Source organism: Pseudophryne corroboree, chromosome 12 (genome assembly GCF_028390025.1).
Source record: "Pseudophryne corroboree isolate aPseCor3 chromosome 12, aPseCor3.hap2, whole genome shotgun sequence".
NCBI lineage: Eukaryota > Metazoa > Chordata > Amphibia > Anura > Myobatrachidae > Pseudophryne > Pseudophryne corroboree.
Window position 1 is genome coordinate 152355230 of NC_086455.1, and position 21821 is coordinate 152377050.

General features: G+C 45.2%; 1 protein-coding gene across 3 annotated transcripts in view; it reads left to right on the forward strand.

Annotated features, from left to right (window-relative positions):
• The window catches only part of GALC (galactosylceramidase), a 51945-nt gene that overhangs the window by 23218 nt on the left and 6906 nt on the right, over positions 1-21821 (forward strand). For 2 of the 3 annotated variants that reach the window (XM_063948201.1, XM_063948203.1), the window contains 8 exons: positions 6632-6771; positions 7938-7976; positions 13058-13188; positions 15356-15511; positions 16665-16789; positions 18114-18241; positions 19518-19607; positions 20119-20208. In XM_063948201.1, coding sequence (XP_063804271.1) covers positions 6632-6771; positions 7938-7976; positions 13058-13188; positions 15356-15511; positions 16665-16789; positions 18114-18241; positions 19518-19607; positions 20119-20208 — 899 coding nt within the window. Of the gene's footprint in view, positions 1-6631; positions 6772-7937; positions 7977-8381; positions 8510-13057; positions 13189-15355; positions 15512-16664; positions 16790-18113; positions 18242-19517; positions 19608-20118; positions 20209-21821 lie in introns of all 3 variants that reach the window. The other variant, XM_063948202.1, reaches the window with a different exon arrangement.

Below are 21821 nucleotides of genomic sequence, written 5' to 3' on the forward strand. Positions count from 1 at the left end.
CTATAGGTTCACGGAGCGATTGTGTGCACCAGTAGCGCCTGGATCCACTCGGCGTTTGAAAACGTATTGATCGGTCCTGGAAGTGGGGTGAGTCTCCCTGTATCACACTCTACTGAGCTGGGTAATACAGCACTAAGTCTCTTTGAGTACGAATAGTTAAAGTGCCTGATGCATATGAGTCTGTTAACTATTGCTGTGGTTTTCTTTTGCTGTGCAACGGAATACGTTTAAAAGTCCTATATAAGGTAATGCAGTAATATGTTTCTCCTACATACTTGAAATGTATTTGTAGTTGATTATGTGCTCATATTACTTATTATGCTAATGTATAACCTGTGACTGACTGCTAGTGTGATTGCTGACTTTACTATAAAATTCCGTCAGTTTTTCCTGTGTATTCTGATCCTCAATGCTGGTGCAAAGCAGGGTAGGCTCAGATTGTATGTCACTTTAACAAATTTTAAAGTGATTACAGTGACAAATTGTGTAATAACACTGTAAAGGTGTGTGATTTATTTATCATGTCTAAGAGCGGCAAGGGTGAGGAAAGTACATATTCCATAGCAGCACCAACACTCATTTCATGTTGTCTTGCAGAGCTAGGTTAACCTATTAGGACTGATTCAATGGGATAATGTACAAAATGGTTTAGTTGTCCAAAGCCTCTTAAGTAACCGAAGCACGCACAGGTTCTAGTTGAACCTTCATTGGCTACTTTGCACAGACATTATCCAATGTAGCGGAGCAGATAATGCCAGCCCCTATACCAGCGATAGGTTATCCTATTAACTCTTACATGCAATCTTCATTCTGAGGTTATCCACCTAGGGAATGGCAGCCTCTTAATAAAGGCAGGCTGAAAGGCCGGTGGTAAGTAAATCACATAGACATGATACAACATCTTCACAGTCTACACATGTTTAGCTGAGGACTCATTGTACTTCGGGAGGTTAGCTCAGTGGACATACCTGAGCTAATTAGTGTTATGTAAGCCATTCTATCCTCAGAAGCAGCAGAGCCTGTGTTAGAAACTAAGGCGGCTGTGTTTAAACGTCCCAAAACAGCTGATGTATGTTGGGTTATGCCCAGTAGGAAGTTGGAATTCCAATTATCCTCGTCCAGCTGGGGACTGTTTAAAAAACAGAAGGGTGGCCCCCAAAGTAGATTCGCAGATCTTAGAATAGTGCTAAAATCTACATTATTTTTGTTTTCAACATAAAATAATGATGTCACGGATGGTTCTCCAAAGACCATTTTTTCTTTTTGTCTGGGACAATCATTAGACCAGCCTTGGCTTTAGCTCAGATAGCGATAAGCAATGGAAGCCTGGGCTGATGCATTGAAAGGGGATTTTTCAATGGCATATAGAAAGCTTAAATTCCATAATGCATATCAAACAGGCAGCGATAAACGGACCTGGATATAGGTACTATTGCCTCTCAGACAGCAGCAGCAGCTCGCAGAGCGGTTGGCTATGTACAAGGTAAGATGACTCCGAATCCAGGAAGGTTCTGGAGTCTTATCTTGGTACTGCAAATATTATTTTGGTAAAGAATTAACAGTATTTGAAATCAGATCAAGCCTAGTTTCCAGCTTTCCGGTCCAGTCGGAATCAAGGAAAAGCAAAAGTAAAGAGTAAAAGGCAAACAGTCCCAATCCAACAAGTCTGGCAGGACTAAAAAGTATTGGGCTACCAGAGGACTGGTTTTCGAATCTGAAGATAAGCCATCAGCCTGATGGTGAGGGTCTCCACGTGGGGCGACCCAGTGTGGGAGACTGATTTCTTCAGTTTGCACAGAGCTGGCAGCAGTCTACTACAGATGTCTGGGTGCAAAAAGCGGTATCTCATGGTATGATCTACAGCCACACCATACTGGACATGCCCAATCTTATCTGATTTTGGAAGCTAAGCAGTGTTGGTCCTGGTTAGTACTTGGTTGGTAATACCAAGTGCTGTAGGGGTTTTCAGAAAAACCCTAGTTAAAATTGTACCAGCCCGTCTTCAGTGGAAACGAAGACGAGGGCTTTACAAGAGGCAGTTCAGGTGCTTCAGTCAGGAGTGATAATCAGTTCCTCCTGCACAATGAGGACAAGGTTTGATTCAAACTTAATTCTAGTCCAGAAGCCAAATGGGTCATTCTGGCCCATACTCAACATCAAAGCACTAAACAAGTACTTTTGGGTACCTCAGGTGTCATGTGGAGACTTTACGTTCCATTATTTCAGTCATAGAGCAGGAGGTTAGGGTATTCCGGAATATTCAGGATGCCTATCCACATGTTCCTGTAGCACTGTTCCATCAGCGCTATGTTAGTTTGCTATCCTCCAGCCTGTATTTCAGGCCCTACCATTTGGTCTAACCACAGCTCCCAGAGTATTCACCAAAATTATGGTAGTAATGGCATCTTATCTCTGTTAGCAGGAGATAAGTATTTTATATAAAAAAAAAAAAACATACCTCGACGACTTAATAGTCCTGGCACAGTCTCAGGAATTGTTCACTGTCATCTGTAATAGAGCTTGTTACAGAGATTTGGTTGGCTCAGAAATTGGGCAAAGTCGTTCTGGTTCCGTCACATTGAATGACTTATTTGGGGGCTGTGTTGAAGTTGGGTATTCAGAGAGTAATTTACCTCCTGAACAAAATATCCAAAATTCACTTAAGGATTCAGGAGTTGCTACACAGTCAAATGGTATCCATTTACGCAGTAATGCGTTTGATGGTGTAGACAATGGACATGAGGGAGTATACTTACTTCCATTAGATACATCTGCATTATCTGATCATTTCCTAGTAGAAAGGTTTTTCATTAGACAATAAAAGTGCAGATTATGGTCTTCCTTTGGAAGTTAGGAGGTCAATAGCTGGATAGTTATTGGACATCCTATCCTGGTCAAAGGAAGGCTCCTTTAGATATCAGATGGCAACTCTAACAATGGATGCCAGCCTGTGGGGCTGGGGTTAAGTGTCAGAAAGGAGTTGCTTCCAGGGGCAGTGGACCAAGGAAGAAATGTTGCCTTTCATCTGGTTCATGTGTTCCAACCTATCGCCTTGTGATACAGGGTGATACGAAAGGTAAGGCAAGGTAAGGGTGCTGTGATACTAATAGCTCCAGCTTGGTCCAGAAGACATTGATACACAGATCTGCAGAGGATGTCGATGGATGCTCCATTCCTACTCCTTCAACGGCCAGATCTACTGTCTCAGGGTCCTGGTTATCAAAAACATCTGGATGGAATGTCTTTGACGAAATGACTCTTGAGACCTCCATCCTGAAGACAAGAGGACTCTCACAACAGGTAATTATGCTCAGAACAAGGAAAATTTCCTCAGCTCGCATTTATCACCAAATATGGCCTATATTCAATGGTGTAGAGATCAAAAATTGGACCCTTGGTTTTCCAGAGTTTCCAGAGTCGTGGCATTCCTTCAGGCCAGAATGCATAAAGGTAATGGCTGACTTCCTTGAGAGTACAAATGTCAGCATTGACTGTATGGTTCCAAAAAGAAAATTGTTAACCTACAGGACGTGCGCACTTTTTCCCAAGGAATGCGACACATTCAACCTCCTTTTGTTTTTCCTACAGTGTCTTGGGATTTAGGTTAGTCCTAAAGGCCCTTTAGGAGGTCTCATTTGAACCACTTGAAAGATTGGATTTTAAATGGTTGACAGCTAAAGTTCTCTTTCTACTGACTTTTTGCTTCAGTTAGAAGAATTTCAGATTTAGGGGCATTGTTATGCCATCCTCCATTTTCTAATTTTTTTTTATCCAGATAGAGCAGTTCTTCGAACCAAGGGGGTCATTCCGAGTTGTTCGCTCGTTGCCAATTTTCGCTACGGAGCGATTAAGGCAAAAATGCGCATGCGCATGGTACGTAGTGCGCATGTGCTAAGTATTTTTGCTCAAAACTTAGTAGATTTACTCACGCCCGAACGAAGATTTTTCATCGTTGAAGTGATCGTAGTGTGATTGACAGGAAGTGGGTGTTTCTGGGCGGAAACTGGCCGTTTTCTGGGAGTGTGCGGAAAAACGCAGGCGTGTCAGGCAAAAACGCGGGAGTGTCTGGAGAAACGGGGGAGTGGTTGGCCGGACGCTGAGCGTGTGTGTGACGTCAAACCAGGAACGAAACGGCCTGAACTGATCGCTATTTGTGAGTAGGTCTGGAGCTACTCAGAAACTGCTAAGAAATTTCTATTCGCTATTTTGCGAATCTTTCGTTCGCTATTCTGCTAAGCTAAGATTCACTCCCAGAGGGCGGCGGCTTAGCGTGTGCAATGCTGCTAAAAGCAGCTAACGAGCGAACAACTCGGAATGAGGGCCCAAATCTGGGTATCTTCCTAAGGTGGTTTCTAAATTCCATCTTAATGAAGAAAATGTAGCCTCGGTCTTCTAGGGGCCGGACTTTGTTGCGGGAGATGCAGCGTTGGACGTAGTCCGTGCCTTAAGGATTTACGTGGATCATACCAGTGCCATCAGAAAGACAGATACTGTCTTCATTCTCTATGAATTTCACAAGAGAGGATGGCCTGCGGATAAGCAGACACTGGTGAAGTGGCTTCGGATGAAAATTTCAGTAGCATGTTCTCAAGCTGATCTCCCTGTTTCCGGCTAACGTCTCTGCTCATTCTACTTGTAAGGTAGGCCATTATGGGCAGCACAATAGATATGTTAGGTAGACACATGTTCTCCATTTACACATTCATTAGACATTATGCCTTGATACCTTTGCCTCTCAGGACGCTGAATTCGTGCGAAGGATTCTCCTGTCTAATCAGGAGCGTCCCCACCAATATATTGCTTTGCAACATCCCAATGTTATCCTGTGAAAACCCTGTGGACCCTGCAGGAGAAATATACATTATGGTAAGAACTTACCGTTTATAACAGTATTTCTCCTAAGTACACAGGGATCCCACCCTGACGCACCTGATTTGAGGATCCTTTTACTCACTAACCTCTTCCATCTTGTACGGAAGGGTGTCCATGTGTGTTCTACTCGCCTGATTAGGGCTCTACATGATGCTCCTGCCTTGAGCTTTGGAAAACAACTAATTTGCCTGAGCCAGGAGGTGGGATATATGGACGGGCCCGTTGCATGCTGGGAGGCCGAAAAGCTTTGACCGTTTGGTACAAATCCGCTGTCGCTCCACCATATCCCAATGTTATCCTGTGGAACCTGTGGACTTAGGAGCTATACTGTTATCAACGGTAAGTTCTTACCATAACGCATATTTGTTATGGGATGTTTAACCTTTTCTTTACCACTTATGTTATTTTTACTTATGTTATTTTTATTTGTTATTTTTATTTATGTTCATTTTATTTGTTATTTTTATTTGTTATTTATATTTGTTAATTAACTTATTTATGTTATTTCTATTTATGTTAAATAACTTATTTATATGTTATCTATATTTACATTTTATACAACATATATTATAGACTATCCATAGTGTTAATTATTAATGCTGTATTTCATACAATGTATAAACAGACCAGTATATATATATATATATATATATATATATATATATATATATATATATATATATATATATATATATATATATATATATATATATATATATATATATATATATATATATATACATATATACACATATATACATTCAAGGTCTGTTCTAGGTTCTTCTACCGCTCCCCCAGACTCCTGCACTTGCTCCAGTTTTCCGCAGAGTTGGAGCTTGTGGATTGTCTTTGGAACCCCCCCTCTATAAATTCTGCGTTTGCCCCTGAGGCACACAGGGATTTTGAGGATTGGTTTATTAGGTTGCGTTAGTGAACAGCATTTAGTACTATTTACTCTGCAGCTGGTCAGGCAGATTACATTCTATAAACAATGTTGCTGGTGGAGGTGGTAAATGATACAAGATCACTTACGCTGTGCAACCTAGCTGACTGTTGCTAGTCTCCCTCTCTGCAACAAGTGTTGTGGGATTTGTTGTATTCTGTCTGCTATGTAACCATGGGTCTGCTACTTACCAAAAGATGCAAAGTGGATATGTAGCTGCATGTGTATGGACAGAATGAATCACACCCACACAAGGATTTGTGATCATAGCGGAGATGGAATCAGTGTGATATTTGATTTGTTAAAGTTTTACTGATCACAACTGTCACTGAATTCCTAATTCTATTTATGCACAGATAGTGTGAAGGGTAACGGGAAGGCTGCTCTTTCTCCTACAGACGTGTGCAATAATTATATTAATAATCTCTCATTTGGTACTTAATGTAATTCTCTATTATATCACCACGTGATGATTTTCACGTTATTGATTAGGGGTGGACTAATTCATAATTGTTATTCTAGTCTCTGTACCCCATTATTTTAAAAGGAAAATCTTATTCAAAGTTATGTTGTACCCAGTATAAATTTGTATAACTTAATTTGGTTATCATTTGGATTTGTGACCATTACTCTTTATCCGGTGCTGGATAAATACCTGTCTGTTGATATTTACTAAGCTTGTAGGAGATGTTGCTGGGGAAATGCTAGTACAGGACATGACAGGTTCTTGGTATACAGGTCTCTCCTGAGAAGCCAGTGACAGCGCTGGACAGGCTGGTTTTCCTATGTCGGTAACATTCTGTCTCTGTATGACAGGTCTCCCCTGGGCATTCCCTGGTTGGATTGGGGACGGCTACAACTGGCCTTATTACTATCCTGATGTAACTGCCTACTATGTCGTCTCCTGGATCATTGGCGCCAAGCAGTACCATGATTTGGACATAGACTATGTTGGGGTAAGTTTCAGCCTGTGTGTGTCATGACATGTGCGCCAGCCTTAATGTACTGGCGGGAAAGTCTGTGCCCCCATCAGTACAGACTTATTCTGGGCTAGATACACTGAGGTTATGTATATGAAGATGTATCCTTAGTGACCAGACTAATTTTCACAAACTGCAAAAAGGGTAAGCTCTTTTAACAGTTTAACGGACGATTTTTGTTTTCCAAAAAACGCTCTGGCTTTTTTCCTGGGAGAATTAGGTGAAGATCATGTATTTAAACTTATCCAGAATAAAAAAAAAAAATAATAGTATTTTTTTTCAAACAACGGAACGATGGCTCGTCAACATCGGTAACATTGCATCTTTCATTTTCTAGCAGCACAGCCACTAGGTACACACACCGGGGAGGCTAAATTACATTTCCCCAATGGCTGCTAAAGTCTGTAGCCACCGGGTAGGGGGTCCTGCCGTGCTGACCAATTAGCAGCGATTGGCAGCACGACAAACACTGGGGGAGAGTACAGGGAGGCAGAGGGACTGGAAAGTCCCTCTGAGAGCAGCAGCTGTGGGATGCCACTGGTTCCCAGTGACTGGATAGGCTGCACTCTCAGTGATGTCACTGGTTCCTAGTGACTGGATAGGCTGCACTCTCAGTGATGTCACTGGTTCCTAGTGACCGGATAGGCTGCGCCCCTAGTGATGTCACTGGCTCTTAGTGACTGGATAGGCTGCACTCTCAGTGATGTCACTGGTTCCTAGTAACTGGATAGGCTGCACTCTGTAATGTCACTGGCTCCTAGTGACTGGATAGGCTGCACTCTCAGTGATGTCACTGGCTCCTAGTGACTGGATAGGCTGCATTCTCAGTGATGTCACTGGCTCCTAGTGACAGGATAGGCTGCACTCTCATGTACAGTATATTCTGCATTGTTGACTGGTGGGCTTTATATTATAATGTACGTAGTTGAAGGAGCGATCGCTCCAGCAGGTGTATGCTTGAGAAAATAATAAAGAATATAATTGCACTAGATAAATCCTTTGCGGTTTAGTAAATCTAGGAAAATCCATTATAAAAAGGAGCTCCGCCTTCACATGTCTGTAACCGGACAAGAGACGTTATTACACTGTATGTGTGACATTACCGAGTCTCGTGTATCATGTTTGTTATCTTTGTACGGCAGATATGGAATGAGAGAGCCTATGATGCCAAATACATAAAGGTGAGTCTGATAACACGCGTGTTACACGTGAGTTCATGATTTCACATCTGCATTCACTGATTGTGCTTTATTGTCTGTGAGGTGGTTTTCATTAATAATATAAGCTAATTGGCTTTTCTGTTAAACTACATTTGCATGCAGACTACCCTGCCTGAAGAGCTTACAATCAGAAAGTAACGCGTAATGGTAGCCCTTAGCATCCAGCCAGATAATAGTTGGCTTCAACAAAATACCAGCTCGCACCGCAGTGTATGAGGGATGGCTGACCATGTATAACGTGACACAAGCTGTGTAGTGCGCTGCGTCTGTCTGCCCCCTCCCTCCCCGTAGAGGCATGAGGCTGGGGGTAGACCTGGGTAGTTGCGGGAGTGGTAACAGCTGACATGTGAACTCTGTGTTCTTGAGGTTCTCCGGCACACACTGGACAGGCTGGGGCTGCGGAACGTTGGCATCATCGCTGCAGATGGAAACTGGGACGTTGCGCACGACATGATAGTTGATCCCTATCTTAATGATGCTGTGCAGGTCATAGGGTAAGTGCATTCGATGGGCCGGGTGATTCCAGTCTGATCTGCACCTCCCGCTGTGTCACCTAGCATCCTTGTCTGTGTGGGGCTGCAGCGGGCAACCTGTATGCATCCAGTCTGTTCTGCAATGTTACTCCCGAGTGGTGGAGTCCTGCTGCAGCAATGATTACCGTCTTGGATATACATAGGATGTGTCGTCCTGCAGTCATGTAGCGTGCAGAACATAGACAAAACTGCCTTTATTTCAGTCTCCCTGTGAGCCGTGTTTCCTAGTGGAAGTACTGATATTTCATCAAGACCCTGTTTAGTTGAATCAGGATCCCGGCAGTTGAAATACTGATGCCAGAATCCTGACGCTGTGCCTGCAACCCGACTAAGATCAGAATCCTGGCGCCAGAATCCCAACGGTCTAGGTACCCCCAGGGAGGGTTAGGGTTAGGCAGCGAGGAGGGGAAGGGTAATGTTTAGGATACGGGAAGGGAGGGGGTTAGGTTTAGCACCACTGGGGAGGGTTAGGGTTAGGCAGCGGGGGAAGGGAGGGTAATGTTTAGGATACGGGAAGGGAGGGGGTTAGGTTTAGGCACCACTGGGGAGGGTTAGGCCACGGGGAGGGAAGGGTAATGTTTAGGATACGGGAAGGGAGGGGGTTAGGTTTAGGCACCACTGGGGAGGGTTAGGGTTAGGCTGTGGGGAAGGGAGGGTAATGTTTAGGATACTGGAAGGGAGGGGGTTAGGTTAGGCACCACTGGGGAGGGTTAGGGTTAGGCTGTGGGGAAGGGAGGGTAATGTTTAGGATACGGGAAGGGAGGGGGTTAGGTTTAGGCACCACTGGGAAGGGTTAAGGTTAGGCTGCGGGGAGGGAAGGGTAATGTTTAGGATACGGGAAGGGAGGGGGTTAGGTTAGGCACCACTGGGGAGGGTTAGGGTTAGGCTGCGGGGAAGGGAGGGTAATGTTTAGGATACGGGAAGGGAGGGGGTTAGGTTTAGGCACCACTGGGGAGGGTTAGGCTGCGGGGAGGGAAGGGTAATGTTTAGGATACGGGAAGGGAGGGGGTTAGGTTAGGCACCACTGGGGTGGGTTAGGGTTAGGCTGTGGGGAAGGGAGGGTAATGTTTAGGATACGGGAAGGGAGGGGGTTAGGTTTAGGCACCACTGGGAAGGGTTAGGGTTAGACTGCGGGGAAGGGAGGGTAATGTTTAGGATACGGGAAGGGAGGGGGTTAGGTTTAGCACCACTGGGGAGGGTTAGGCTGCAGGGAGGGGAGGGTAATGTTTAGTATACAGGAAGGGAGGGGGTTAGGTTTAGGCACCACTGAGGAGGGTTAGGGTTAGGCTGCGGGGAAGGGAGGGTAATGTTTAGGATACGGGAAGGGAGGGGGTTAGGTTTAGGCACCACTGGGGAGGGTTAGGCTGCGGGGAGGGAAGGGTAATGTTTAGGATACGGGAAGGGAGGGGGTTAGGTTAGGCACCACTGGGGAGGGTTAGGGTTAGGCTGTGGGGAAGGGATGGTAATGTTTAGGATACGGGAAGGGAGGGGGTTAGGTTTAGGCACCACTGGGAAGGGTTAGGGTTAGACTGCGGGGAAGGGAGGGTAATGTTTAGGATACGGGAAGGGAGGGGGTTAGGTTTAGCACCACTGGGGAGGGTTAGGCTGCAGGGAGGGGAGGGTAATGTTTAGTATACAGGAAGGGAGGGGGTTAGGTTTAGGCACCACTGGGGAGGGTTAGGGTTAGGCTGTGGGGAAGGGATGGTAATGTTTAGGATACGGGAAGGGAGGGGGTAAGGTTTAGGCACCTTTGGGAAGGGTTAGGGTTAGGCTGCGGGGAGGGGAGGGTAATGTTTAGGATACGGGAAGGGAGGGGGTTAGGTTTAGGCACCACTGGGGAGGGTTAGGCTGCGGGGAGGGGAGGGTAATGTTTAGGATACGGGAAGGGAGGGGGTTAGGTTTAGGCACCACTGGGGAGGGTTAGGGTTAGGCTGTGGGGAAGGGAGGGTAATGTTTAGGATACCGGAAGGGAGGGGGTTAGGTTTAGGCACCACTGGGGAGGGTTAGGGTTAGGCTGTGGGGAAGGGAGGGTAATGTTTAGGATACGGGAAGGGAGGGGGTTAGGTTAAGCACCACTGGGTAGGGTTAGGCTGCGGGGAAGGGAGGGTAATGTTTAGGATACGGGAAGGGAGGGGGTTAGGTTTAGGCACCACTGGGGAGGGTTAGGGTTAGGCTGTGGGGAAGGGAGGGTAATGTTTAGGATGCGGGAAGGGAGGGGGTTAGGTTTAGGCACCGAGGGTTAGGGTAAGGCTATGGGGGGCTTAGCCTTAGGCTGCAGGAAGGGAGGGTTAGCGGGGCACTGGGGAAAGGTAGGTATACTTATCTTTCCCCTTTCGGGATTCTCACCATCGGGATGTCATGGTCGGTGTTCTCTCCGCCGGCATATCAGACCCAACCCCTTATTTGATACTGTATTCTTTATCTGCAAATCACAATCTGACCATATCGATTACCTACCTCCATCTATCGCCTTACATCGTTATCCCGGGCACTGAATGGCCTCCGCCTGTCTATTACCGTTACGTTATTATTGTCCCTCTGAGTTAATCCATTGAGGCTTCCTCTGTCTCTCTAGCAAAAGAGTACACATTTGTAATGTCGGTGCTACGTATGTTCTTGGTGCCTTATAAATAGGCATTTATAACGATTGGCGCTTGTGTAGAAATGTACGGTACCCTTGTGTCATGAGATCATATGATCTGTGACAGCGGGTCTATGTGAGGATTTCATTTCTCTTTTATGTTTTATGTTAGTTCAATTTCTAACTTGTGATGCCGTGTTTTTAAATAATTTTTAAATTATTTGTGTTTAATTATTCTTCTAACCATTGTTGTCTGCCGTAGTGAAAGCAAATTCAAATAATTTAGTTAATAAAATCATTTGATTATTGATTACTAATTTTTGTTGGGTCATCCCCTTTATTTGCCGATTGCAGCCTAGATTACGTGTTTGGGAAAGATGGTGTATGACCCATTCTATCCTATATACTGACACTACCTATAACAGGCGTATACTGCTTGGCTTCTGTATATAGAGTGTAAGGGACCAGTGTTACTCTCCAATTATTCACCTTCTTCCACTGAGACTCCTGTTGTACACGTAGTGAGTGTCCGCACAAAGTTACTTTACGTTTCTAAAACAAGTGAAGTTTATTTATTTCCAAATCCAGAATAGCGACATCAAGATATTACCAGTGACTTCAGGTTTCCATACAGCGGTCTTCCCCTTATCACAGGACGGGCACTTGTGTCTCTGTGACATTGGGGGTCATTCTGACCTGATCGCACACTGCCGTTCATCGCAGCGATCAGGTCAGAAGTGCGCGTGCATTGGCGCAGCGGTGTGCCGGCACATGGCTGACAGCCGACGGCTGTCATTGCCTAGCGATTGCCTCTGCCTGATTGACAGGCAGAGGCGGGAGGGGGCGACATTGCGGCGTTTGGCCGCCGTTTTGTGGGCCGGTCCGGCCAATGCAGGCGTGGCCAGACCGTGCGGGGGGCGGGCCGCAGTGTTTGCATGATGTCGCACGCAGCCGCTGCGACCCGGGCAGCGACTAGTAGCTCCCGGCCAGCACGCAAAAGCTGCGCTGGCCGGGAGTTACTCCTGAAGTGCGAAAGCAGCTTTTGTACTTCTGCGGGGGGACGGGGGGGGGGGGGGGGGGGGGAGCGGGCCTGACATCTGCGGCGGGCTAGCCCTGTGCTGGGCGTCCCCCCGCATGTCAGTGTGCCTGATCATAGCCCTGCAAAATTTTGGGTGATTCTGTTCATTAAAGAAGGATAATGTTGAATGCGCTTTTTAAGCCTTTTGATGAAATTAGATTGTCAGCTCTCCAGGTCAGTTGTTGACGTGCTTGTGCTTTCCCCTTACATTGCCTGTACTACAATCTTGTAGCGCTAAATGTAATCTGTCACTTACTGCTTGTATTCTGTGTATCTAGTTTGCGCTTCAGCATTTACAGTCTTTCATTCACTCACAATTTCCGAGACGCCACTAAATTTCTGCTTCTACCTCTTCAGTCACTCATAAATCACTCTGTGATCACACCTAGATTCCTCGCTCCGACACGGAGACGCTTATCTTGTCATGTTTTCCTAGTTTCAGTGATTATTCTGATGTTACATGATTTCTGTGATGGTGTTACAAAGAGAGGACGGGTGGGCCTGTGGACAGTATTGTGCCATTTTGGTAATGTCATCTCACACTACAAAGACATGAGACCCATCTAGGCCACTAGGACCCTCCCCTCGAAGTTGGTGTCTTGCTAAAGGAGATTGGGTCATTATGGGACTGAGACATAAACTATGGTTCTGCTAGCAACAGGAACTCTTAGTAACACCATTATGGAACTAGTAGGACAATTCCTGCAGCATGAAAATTGTTACTCGATTCTTTATTTACCCTTTGTATTTCCATGCTGCAAATATAAAACACCAATGTAGAGAACACAAGGAAATGTCATGATCTGCACTTTTTCTTCTCTTCTCCTTTTGCGCTCTCTTTCCTGACAAGTTATTGCGTTACACCCTGGATAAGAGTGGATTGGAGCGAGTGCGAATTATTGCTAGTGATAACCTTTGGCAGCCGATCTCTCACCGGATGCTGCAGGACGCCGAGCTCCTCGGGGTGATCGATATCATAGGGTATGGGACTCCGTTCTACAGCCGCACTCAGTCTCTATCAACAAATGTCAGCCTCAGATTTGGTGCTGGATATTATATTATGTCTATCTAGTTTATAGGACTATAATATACAAGACACAACTTAATAAAATACAAATACAGCTGCGGGAGATGCCTGCTCTGAGTGAGCCGCCAGGTCCTGTGTAGCTCTGCTAACATTGGGCGTCTTTTTAAAAATTTTTTTTTTAAATGCATCTTAGTCGCAACGCAATGTGACTAGGACTCGCGAGGAGACTTGTCTGAGTAATGTGATATACAGTATGACGTTTGTATATCTGTGTGTGACCGAGTCTGTATACGGAGCACAACGGAACTCGTCATGGAAAAAAGCTGCGTCTGCTACATTGTAGCACTTTGTGTACAGACTCAGAGACTCGGTCGCACACAATACACAAGTGTCCTTTTATGCAAGTGTGTTGTGACTAAGATGCATCTTTGGCAAAAAAAAGGCACAAAATAGACGGCCGACGCTAGCATTGTCTCACGCACCTGGCACGCCGAGAAGGGCTGTTTGCATCCAAATAGTAAACAAAGGTACTGAATGTGCACCTATTATATAAGTGTCCTTTAATAGTACTTGCAATAGTGTGTTTCTACATACATGTCTCCCATGTATGTTATTGTCATGTAATGGAACTTTGGACCTTATTCAACTTGGATTGCTATTGAGACAGAAATAGCAATTTTCTCAATCCTGCTTCTGCTAAAAATGTGAAGAGCCGCCCAGAAATGTAAAAGAGGGCGGCTGATGCAATCACAAAATTGCGTATGCAGTCTCATAACTGCGATACATACACCGACCCAGGACTACTCAGAATAATAAGAATGCAGTCGCACCGTCGCCATGTTTCATTTGCAAGAATTGCAGCTGGCGTCGGATGCACGCCTTAAAAACGGGCATGACATTCTTGCGTTTCCTCAACCACTCCCCACAAATGCCGTGTGTACGCCCACGAGCGCCCGCTGCCTTTAAATCAATCTGCGATCACATCCTGGCAAGATGCGATTGCAGAAGAATTGCAGCGCATGCGCTGTCGTCCGGTAATCAGCCGTTTGATTGTGCGACTGAAGCTGAATAAGGTTCTTTGTGCGCTAGGTTTTGTTTTTGCTTTAATCCAGCAGAAGATTCTCCGGTATTTATGAGGAGTCACCAGGAATCACAAAGCTGGAAATAATTCATCTTCAGTTAGAGAAATTGTGGCCTTTATGGACGCTTGTCTGTGTTCTCTCACTGCGCGCCTTATTTACAGCATGACATCACATAACTATTCCTGCGTGTCATCACCCTGCCTGCAGTGACATCACACACCTGTTCCTGCTCGAGCATGACATCACATAACTATTCCTGCGTGTCATTACCCTGCCTGCAGTGACATCACACACCTGTTCCTGCGCGTCATTTCCCCGCCCTCAGTGACATCACACACCTGTTCCTGCGCGTCCTTTCCCGCCCTCAGTGACAACAAAGCCACTTCCTGCCCTCAGTGACATCACACGTCTGCTCCCGCATGTCATTTCTCCATCCTCAGTGACATCAATGCCTCTTCCTGCGCGTCATTTCCCCGCTCACAGTGACAGCACACATCTGCTCCTGCCGTTTGCAGATGAGTGATGTAACACAATGGCTGTGTGATATTTCGGATGCTGGGTGACGTGTGTGTTTGTGTGCCCGCATATGAACTACCACATATGGGCATGAGATTACTGCAGTCATTAGTAAAGATTCTTGCGGCCATTTTAGATAATCATGTCTGTAATTGGCGATATCCCCTTTTGTTTCGATTTTGCCGTCGCCTTCGGTTTGTAAATTTTTACCATTGTGTCTCCTACACACAGCCGAGGCAGCCATTTTGTGTGAGTCTGTGTGACCTGGACATTACACAATAAGCAGAGTGCAGCACTTCCATTCACTAGGCATTAGTGTCTGTGGCTCTGTCTCTGGTAAACGGACGGGCTGCCTGGAACATGGCTGCCACTGCTGGTGACCACGGCACTTTATTACTTGTAGCTCCTAGAGATGGGATATTCACTGGTTCATAGCAATGTGTATACATATTTGTGTTTTTGTGTTGAGCTGTCCGTGATGGTCGCAGGCGTCCCCTAACATTCTCCCTCCTCTCTAACCTAGAGCCCACTACCCCGGCACGTACACCGTCCAGGACGCAGTGTTCACGGGCAAGAAGCTGTGGGCCTCCGAGGATTACAGCACGTACAACGATGAGGTTGGGGGAGGCTGCTGGGCCCGGCTCCTAAACCAGAATTATGTCAACGGCAACATGACGTCGTGAGTTCTTTATATACAGTGTGCGACTCCCTTTCACTCCCCTGGTGCTCTGTGTCCACATTGGGACAGTTGTGTAGTGAGCCCTGTTAATGAGTTTGCCGCAAGAGCTTACAATCTAGCTTAGAGGATCTTTTCCTTACAGGGTGGCTTTAGTACATACAGCAAGAAGCCCTGTGAATGCGGAACACTTCTATACTGGAAGCATTAAACATATGATCAGTCCTAGCCGCCAGAGATAAAATTACAGATTGTCATCAGCCCCCTCGTATTTCATTATAACGGCTGCTGTAACCATTCCTGTATTTGGTGGTAACGTAAAAGAGGAACGTTTCTGCTGAAATGTTCTCCTTTCTTAAAAGTTTCAGTACCTCATTTTAATACATAATACAGTATTTTTGTATTTATCTGGTTTTGCTAGGAATGACCTATCTTCTACCCCTTGGTGAGGTCCGGTTGAATTATATTACTGAGTAGAGATGGTGAATTCATTTACATTTTGTTTTACCATCTTACAGGGGGAGATTGATCAATGTTTGGAGTGATATAAAGTCCCAACCAATCAGCTTCCGTCATTTATCAAACACAGCCTGTAACCTGGCAGTTAGAAGCTGATTGGCTGGTACTTTATCTCACACACCATAACCCTAGTGATATCAGACTGTGAGGCAGATGTATTAAGCCTGGAGAAGTGATAAAGCAGTAATAAGTGGAAGATGACAACGCACCAGCCAATCAGCTCCAATATGTAAATTTACAGTTAGGAGCTGATTGGCTGGTGCGTTATCTCCTTGCACTTATCACTGGTTTATCACTTCTCCAGGCTTAATACATCTGCCCCAATAAATGATAATATTGGTATTAAGCATTCTGGAGCAGATGTATTAACCTGGTGAAGGGATAAAGAAGTGATAAATCAGTGATAAGTGCATGGTGATAAACGCACCAGCCAATCAGCTCCTAACTGTCCTTTTTCAAATCCGTAATGATTGGCTGGTGCGTTATCACCTTGCACATATCACTGCTTTATCACTTCTTTATCCCTTCTCTAGGTTAATACATCTGCCCCTCTGTGCCAGATAAGGGCCAGAGCTCGTGAACCTTGTACTTACAGTATTCTTCTCCTTTCTGCCTGTTTCCCGGTATCATCCTCTAGAACCATCTCATGGAATCTTGTGGCCAGTTACTATGAACAGCTGCCGTTCGGCCTGGAAGGGCTGATGACCGCCAAAGAACCGTGGAGCGGTCACTACGTGGTGTCACCTCCTATATGGATCACAGGTACCTCTCAGCTCACCTGTAAACCGTGGGGTCAACATGGCACTGAGCGGCAGCGTTTTACAGCGTGTAATGTTTAATTTCCCGTCTGTCCTGGATACTGTTACCAAGAAAAATGAATTTTGTTATAACTGATAATCTCTTCAATGTTATTGGTCGTGGTCAGTTATTGAAGAAAGTGCCCTCTTTTGGACAAGAACCCTATTATAACCCACTTCCCCTCCTTCATCCCCGGCGAGTACAGTGCAGATTGGGTGCTTTTAGCTGCAGTGTGATCTGGATGGGGGTAGCAGGAGGAGTTCTGGGGGGGTGTCGTCGCTTGTGAGTGGTGGGGATGCCAGCTTATAACATAGGGCGTTATCCAATAGTGGACAAACCCTGGGGCAGATGTATTAACCTGGAGAAGGCACAAGGAAGTGATAAACCAGTGATAAACGCACCAGCCAATCAGCTCCACAATGCAAATTGATAGGAGCTGATTGGCTGGTGCATTTATCACTTTGCGCTTATCCCTGGTTTATCACTTCCTTATGCCTTCTCCAGGTTAATACATCTGCCTGCCTATGTTTTTTTTTTAAGCTCTCAATATTTTGTTAGGTGTTTTGTGTGTGTACGGTTTCTTCTACCATTACATAAGGAGCAATGCCATAATTCCTATTTAGTAATAGGGGAACAGGGTGCAGTCAATAAGTAGCGATATGGGGTTGACGTTCATCGAAATATGGCATCATGTGGTGAGCAACTTGTGTGAGTATACATAGTTGTCCTGACACTTGAAAAACCATATTAAATGCTTGGGATTGGCCTCTCTAAGGGGGTCATTCCGAGTTGATCGCTCACTGCCGATTTTTGCAGCGCAGCGATCAGGTGAAAAAATGGCAATGCGCACGCGCGACGTACGGGTACAAAGCTCTTTGTGGTTGTGCTCAGGTTCTAGCGAAGTTTTCCTTCACACTGGCGGCCGCAAGAAGATTGACAGGAAGGGGGCGTCACTGGGTGTCAACTGACCGTTTTCAGGGAGTGTTTGCAAAAACACAGGCGTGGCTGGGCGGGTGTATGACGTCAAATCCGGACAGGAATAGGCTGAAGTGATCGCAAGCGCTGAGTAGGTTCAGAAATACTCAGAAACTGCACAAACTGTTTTTGCAGAGCTCGGCTGCACAAGCGCTCGCACTTCTGCTAAGCTAAAAAACACTTCCCAATGGGCGGCGGCATAGCGTTTGCACGGCTGCTAAAAACTGCTAGCGAGCGATCAACTCGGAATGACCCCTAAGACCTAATGATGCTGATCTGAGTCCCTCAGTCCTCTTTCTGTCTCTCGTTCCAGCTCATACCACTCAGTTCACACAGCCGGGCTGGTCCTACCTCAGGACAGTCGGTCACTTAGAGAAAGGTGGGAGCTATGTGGCCCTCACAGACAGGCTGGGGAACCTTACAATTATCATCGAGACCATGGTAAGAAGCTGCCAAACTCAAGTATACATATTATGCACAGAGCCTGTAATACTCGCTACTTAATGCTTATACAAAATGATTCTGAATGTTACATATACACCTATGTTACCTTATGTAACATAACCTCTAGATACATTCACAGATACGAGTAAAGGTTTCCATACTTTAACAGAACTTTATTATCCTATATAATAAAAGGCTAAGGGGTATATTTACTAAGCCTTGGATGGAGATAAAGGGGGACATTTACTAAGCAGTGATAAGAGCGGAGAAGTGAGCCAGTGGAGATATTTCCCCATCGACCAATCAGCAGCTCTGTATAATTTTATTGTATGCAAATTATAGCTGTTACTTCAGTGCTGATTGGTTGCCATGGGCAACTTCTCCACTGGATCACTTCTCCGCTCTCATCACTGCTTAGTAAATGTCCCCCAAAGTACCAGCCAATCGGCTCCTAACTGACATTTTTCAAACACAGCCTCTGGCATAGCAGTTAGGAGCAGGTTGGCACTTTATCTCCATCCAAAGCTTAGTAAATAGACCCCAAACTCTGCTCCTTACCTGTATGGGGGGAATTTTTGCGCCGGTGGCCACTAGATGGCGCCCAATGCAGCAATGCAAGTGTTGCTCTGCTAGGTGACGCACTGCCGCCAGCGCTGATTTTACTGTTATGTTGTTCCGTCATTTTGACGGACTGGTGAATAGTTATTAAGTTTCCCCAAGTTACCGTAACTCCATACAAGGGAAGTAGAGGTGTGACGGCATGTTTACATTAGTTATAGGACTAAGTGCAAGTTATTGTTCTCTGCTGTCAGCCTGACAGGAAGTGTGCTGTGCGCAGGAATATACCTTCCCCACATGCACAGCTGCATCTTCGCTTCGGAACATTTGCCATTATTTTATTTATAGCAACGTTTACTGTTCTATTTAAAATGTTCAGTAACATTTTGGGGCTCAAATCAAACCGTGCCTGGTCCACTTATGTGCTTATTAGTTCCACCGTCTGGAACCACGGGGTGATACGGGTCACTTATTACAGATGGTGCCGCGTTCGCTCCTCAGCCGTGTACAGGAGCCGCAGAGTATGGGATTTGGAAGGGATCATTTCTTTCGGAATCCGGTGTATATGTCTGCTCAAAAGTTCTCCTTCGTTTATAACATGTTAATGCAAAGGCGTGATGTATACAATGTATGACGTATTTCAGTGTGTGTCTTTCACCGGCTGATGTCACTCCTAGCCTGGTGAGGTTCTAATTACCACTTCTTATCTCTCCAGTCTCATGACAATTCCATCTGTATCCGTCCTCCACTGCCAAAATACAACGTCACTGCGCAGAACGTCACCTTCCAACTTGACGGCTCTTTTGTAAGTATCAGAATCATTATATTTTCTCTGGCACAAAGCCACTTACACTCTCACCCTTTCCCGTTTGGGTTATTGTAACTCCCATAGCTGTCCGAAACCTCCTCCTGTAATAATTACGGTATCGGATAAGATTCAGGAATGGGAGTAGAGAACGGCGCCATCTGCTGTACTACAAGCCCCATCATCAACCAACAGCCATAGGCAGAGCTGCCATGCTGGGACTTTTAGTTTGACAGGAGACGTAGGAGTCCATTTACAATACACTGCTCTGTTGTATTGGAATGGAAGCATATTAATCAATTTAAGTTAATCAGTCTATTTATTTTATGTATATATATTTTTTTGTTTCGCCCCCAATATAAAGTCACCTTCACTTTAAATTTAATTATCTTTTCTAACTAATTGTGTACGTGTTTCTGTTTCAGTGATAACATTCTCGTTATTATTGGCTCATTACTATGTATCACTTTATTACTGTAACACTTATCTGCTGTTTGTCCCCTTGTCGTAGAACAATGTGAAGACGTTGCAGGTCTGGTACTCAAGGTTGTGTGTGCACGCCACTGAGCCGGTCTTATTTAAGAAGGCACCAACCATAACGGTAACGGTTCCAGTTAATTGTATTGGGAATTATCAGGGAATTAGCTGCAATGTAGAGAAACCAAACAGACTGGATTAAGCATTAGATTAATCAAAAACGCATAATTGGTAGTGTTGCTGTGCCGACTACCAGTAGCTTTAGGATAGGGTCACCTATCTTATAGGAAGAGTAGTCCGGTGCCCCACCACCCTGGAACTTTCACACTGGTGACACCGCCGGGCAGTAACAGAAAGAGGTTTGAAAAGGAGAAACATTTTGTTTCAGCTGGGGGGGCCCAATTGTAACGGTACGAGAGTGAGGTAGCGCCGACCTAAGAGGTTATGTTTAAAAAGGTTAAATAGCCGTTAGAGGGATTGTCTACCTTTTGGAGAACCCTTTCTCACACCACACTTACTGTAAGGCTTGGGTACACACTTGAAAGACAAAGCGGCAGACTAGGTAATCTATACACACTTACTAGTTGGTCGCTCAATATATTGGGGCAGACATCACAACTGGAATATATATACTGGGCGCTGACTCTTCAAAGGGATCCCCTGTATATAGGTATATTACACTATTCTGGGTATACTGCAGCATCAAATGGAGACCACTGGTTCTCCAATATTTTTAGGCAATCACGCTGTACAACCAGAATAAATAATATTTAGTATAATACCACAATACAGACAAAAAAAAACATACAATTACACACACACGGCTGGTGTCTAAACCAATTAATGTAGAAATATATTAAAAAAACACCATAAATAATCAATGGTCAATTAGTATTCCTAAATATTTAAAACTGTTTTATATTAAACATCATTGAAATCCTCTCGGTCCTCAAGGAGATTTCAAAGTGATCAGTCTGTAGCTAATGGTTAATAAATCATTAATGCAGTGGATTAACAGATGGTTAGTATCAGTCCTTATCAGTAGGCACTTTTAACTCTGAAAGCCATCCATCTCTCAGAAACACAGTCCCATGATAAATTTTAATTTAAACAGCCAGCAGTTTTTTGATTAGATCAATGTCCAAAGCTGTTAGTAGAACTTTTTGGTCGCATGCATAACCATATGTTAGTATATTAAATAGCCAGCAATGTCCATAATCAGAACTGCGATTATTATGGTTATTTCACAGTCAGTGCAGTCGGTTTAATCCACTCAGATAATTAAATCAGCATATAACAATCACTGAATTCATAACCCTTTAGGCTTAGGGTCTAATCACTCTACTGTGGACAGTGGTCCGTAGGTCGGCTTACTGTTTGAGGGTATCCCCATGCAGCTGTAAATCGCCCTGGAATAGCTTCCTTATTGGGGTCCCGCCGCACCAAAGGTCCGTTTATGTAATGTCCCACCGGGCGTAACAGGATACCGGATCCGTGCAAATAATCTCAACGCGTTTTCCCGCCTTTGCATTCGGCGGCTTCCTCAGGAGTAACTCCTGAGGAAGCCGCCGAATGCAAAGGCGTGGAAACGATCCAAACTGCGCATGCATATGCACCGCAATGTGCAGGCATGACGGACGGCTGCAAAGCGGATCGCCGGTCAGCGTCTGGTTTGTGCGACTGTTCTGTTCGCACGGGCGTTCGCAAGAAGATTGACAGGAAGAGGGCGTTCATGGG